Source organism: Aspergillus brunneoviolaceus (genome assembly GCF_003184695.1).
Source record: "Aspergillus brunneoviolaceus CBS 621.78 unplaced genomic scaffold BO95scaffold_150, whole genome shotgun sequence".
Lineage (NCBI taxonomy): Eukaryota > Fungi > Ascomycota > Eurotiomycetes > Eurotiales > Aspergillaceae > Aspergillus > Aspergillus brunneoviolaceus.
Window position 1 is genome coordinate 1 of NW_020290880.1, and position 3,957 is coordinate 3,957.

Here is a 3,957-nt window from a genome sequence, read left to right on the forward strand (position 1 = left end):
CCCCCCCCCCCTCCTCCTCATATGAAGAAGAGACAAGAGAAAGGGAGGTGACGGCGGCCCTGATTGCTTGCTCACCGCCCATCTCAGAAGCCTTGGCTAGTTTTTCGCAGTTAGCCTGACGTAGTCAGAATTCAAGCATCCTCCACCTATCTCTCTCTCTCTCTCTCTCTCTCTCTCTTTCTCTCTCGCAGGTGTCATCTGGAGTCTTCAGCTGAGTACTGTACAGACAGTTCCGTAGAGCACTACCAGGGTGGTTGGTTAGTCCCGGAATCAGCTGGGAACGCAGTTTGTTGCTATGGGGCCAGGAGGCTTTTGTTCACGACTAGGTCGATAACTCCCAGTGTATGAATTCTTTACTTGCTGGTTTCCATACGTAGCCAAAAAGCGCACGTGCTCTATCTGGCAGAGGTACACTTACACTGGCCAACAGAAAAGCATTTATACAGAGAATCAATCATATTCACTCGACTTGTTGGAATCATAAAAACAAGTCATATAGCCAGCTATAGCTAGTTCACTCTCATGATATACCCTTCTCATAATCGACCAAAACAAAAAATATACACGTCCAGGCACCCTGTCCCAGGATACAGAGATCTTAGACCAGGAATCGGAAGCCTCTGGAACTGGCTTGGCCAGGCACCTCCCCGCTACTGATGCCTTCTCCGCGGTCGAGTTTCTTGTTCAACCGCACGAGAACGAAGCGGAGCGCCGTCGCGGCGAGAATAGCCAGGAAGGCTGTGGCGCAGTTGACGGACATGGCGGTGACTATATCTCTTATTAGGCTCTGCAAAAGAAACACAGGATGGGGTGCAAGAGACTCACCGTAACGCGGAGCATCGCTGTCAGGGTACATGTAGCTCGCGTAGATACTACTGATGTTACTGATACAGTTGATGCCCGCCAGGGCCGCGGCACGCTTGGAGGCCGGACGAGGCAAGGTGCTCGAGATCCAGCCCAAGGCCACGACGTAGCTGGCGTAGAAGGAGGGGACCATGAGCATCATGGCCACGTAGCGCGGAGCGACGCTCGTGGTGGCGGCAGCGAGGATAAAGGCCGCCACGGAGATGTAAAGTGGTAGGGTGATGTGGAAATAGCGCTCACCGGTCCGGTCGGCGTGCCAGGCGTTGGTGAAGGCGGTGATGACGGCCAGACAGTAGGGAGGGGCGGTCAGACACAAGGTCTCGATGTTGCCGTAGTTGAGGGTCTTCACAACAGTGGGGAAGAAATTGGTAACCGAGGCAGAGGAGACAATTCCGAGAATAAGAAGCATCTAAGTTCATTAGCGATGGAAGAAGCAGAAGGATTCGGTTCGATAGTAGGTTGACTTACCAACAGGTAGGTCTTAATGTCGGTGAAAGCCAGCTTGACACCATGCAAGAAGGTCTGCTGCTCGCTATCGACCCAATCGTCTTCGCCAATATCTTCCTCCAGACGCCAAGCAGCCAGCTGCTTCTCCTCCTCGGTGAGCCATGGTGTGGTACGCGGAAAATTAGGGAGGATGAAGACAGAGGAGAAGGCCACAACGATGGTGATGGCTCCCTCGATAATGAAAAGCCAGCGCCTGGCTAAAGTCAGTAAGGGGCACATAAAGCTCGCTTGAGTGTACTTACCATGACCGAAGTCCCATTTTGTGGTCCATTCCATCGGTGATGCCGGCAGCGATGAGACCGGAGAAGGCTCCCGACAGGAGAGAACCCGAGTACAGCGCGGCAGTACGGAATCCAAGTTCCTTGCGAGTATACCAGGCACTCAAGAAGTAGAGACATCCGGGCTAAGAGAGAGAGAGAGAGAGAGTTAGCAAACCCTTTGCGGATCTTGCCAGGAGCGAACGCATACAAAATAGGCTGCCTCCACGAAACCCAAGAAGAACCGAACGATAACCAGACCAGCATAACTTTGAGCGCCAGCGGTGCACATCGAGATAATACCCCAGAGCAACATAGATCCCGGGAGGTAGAGAGCGGGTTTACCGATCTTGTTGAGCAGCAAGTTGGACGGAACTAAAAAATCAGAACTTATTCATAACGACGCAAAAAGAAACAAAAGAGGGGCTCCTACTCTGCATCAACAAATAACCCACAAACAGAATACTGACGCAAGTCTGATATTGCACTCCCACCAGGCCCAAATCTTCCTCGAGACCGGCCAATTTGGCAGCCGCCTAGTAGGTGATCAGCAACAAGGATCGAAAGAAGGGGCCACGGGTCACGTACAATATTATTCCGATCCAGGTAATTCAAGATATACATGATAATAAGCATAGGCAGCAGACGCAAATCGATCTTGCGGACCAGAGCGCGTTCGGCTTTCTGACGCTCCTCGGGCGACAGACTGGCGACATAGGCCGGGGCCTCTTTGCGAGGATTGGGCTTGTCGGCGTTGGCCACTGCATTGGGGACGATTTCGACGTTGTCGACATGGCTCTTGTCGATGTCCCGTTCGGGATCATAAGAGGTCCTGGGAGACATGTTGCGTCTCCTAGTTTGGGGAAAGGAGTCTATAAATTGACCTCCAAAAGCAACGGATGGAAGACCCGAGTATCACAGAATAAAGTAACTCAGTGAAAGAGAAAAAGGAAGGGGTATCAAGAGGAGAGAGAAGAAGAAGAAGAAGAGGGAAGGGGGTAAGAGACAAGACAGGGCAGCCAGCCAAGTCGGGATCAGGAACCTTTTTGTGTGCAGGGCATGGTGGGAGGAGCCGAAGAAGCGGGCAGCAAAACCGGGATTTTTTTTGGGGTCACCCCAGACTGATGGAATGGAGGATGGAGGAGAGACGGGGAAAAAAGAGGGTCTGGGGGACGGACTGGAGACATGCCACACCGAATCGGCATCGATCCTGGGGGGAAGGACTGGGCGTGGGGGTTACCGAAGAGATTCCGACGAGGGAGGAGATACTAATGTCAAGGATGACGATAATGATGATGACGATGCAGTAGTGGATGATGCATCAGTGCCAGTGGTTGATCAAGGTTGTCTGTTGTATGGAGACGGGAAGACGAGAGAAGGCGAAAAGGCGGAATACACGAAAAGACGAAGCCGAAAGGGAAAAAGCGGGGAGAACGTGGGGGTTGCCGTCCGACGTTGCAACTGTTTGCATTCTGGGAAAGTAGACTCGGGTTACCTGATCTACTACCTCGTACTTACAGTGTACTACTATACACACAGTCCGAACGGTTCAACCCAGATGCAGTGCTTCCAGCATTTACAAACAAGTCCCAAACTCCTCAAACTCTCCCTATTCTATACAATCGATCAATCAATCAAGTGACCAACAATATAGCACAGCACACCAAACTCCCTTCTCCCCCCCTCCCCCCGCGCATCCCCCAACCAGCCCGAAACGAGAATCGGGAAAGAATCTCGGCTTCCAACCCAATGCGACCATCAGCCCATGGTCCATGGTCCGTCCTGTCTGCCCGGCGGCGGGCTGGACCGTCCATCCGTCATTCAATGAGAAAGAAAAAGGACCTGACGCGGGTGTCGCCGGAGGCAAAATTCTTCCCTTTTTGAAGAAGCTTGACGAGAAACAAAGGGATCGAATCAGACCGACTAATTGACAGACAGACAGACAGCATACCTGGTGACCACGGGACCGATCCCGATCCACCTTTTCTATCTCGACGCCTCCACCACCGCCAGCACCACCACCACCACCGTCACCTCCACGCTCGGCAAATATCAAAGACATTTAAGCGAGCTGACACTCGTCAGGGTGAGGACATGGGCGTGGTAGTGGCTGCGGATCCGAGAATTGCGGAGAGCGAGGAGGTGGGAGCATCGGGAGCAGTGGGAGCATTGGGAGCATTGGGCGAGCCGTAGGCGGCGGATGGGCCCCAGGCAAGTGAAAGCGGGGGAAAGAAAGATGCCGATTTTCGGGTTTTCCCCAGAGGAAGCCTGAGGATGGTTTGGAAAATTCAAAGGAAAGCGTGGGGGTTGCTTTTTCCTCCCCCCCCCC

General features: G+C 52.9%; 1 protein-coding gene across 1 annotated transcript; it reads right to left on the reverse strand.

Moving 5' to 3' along the window:
* Window positions 1-598: 598 nt before the first annotated feature.
* Window positions 599-2,471, reverse strand: BO95DRAFT_469623 (putative MFS transporter; the record flags this gene model as incomplete). The annotated part of the gene is made up of 7 exons (XM_025589454.1): window positions 599-768; window positions 826-1,273; window positions 1,333-1,564; window positions 1,614-1,774; window positions 1,840-2,003; window positions 2,062-2,164; window positions 2,217-2,471. 7 exons carry the CDS (start codon window positions 2,469-2,471, stop codon window positions 599-601), a joined length of 1,533 nt encoding a protein of 510 aa, XP_025436077.1.
* Between the last annotated feature and the right edge of the window lie 1,486 nt (window positions 2,472-3,957).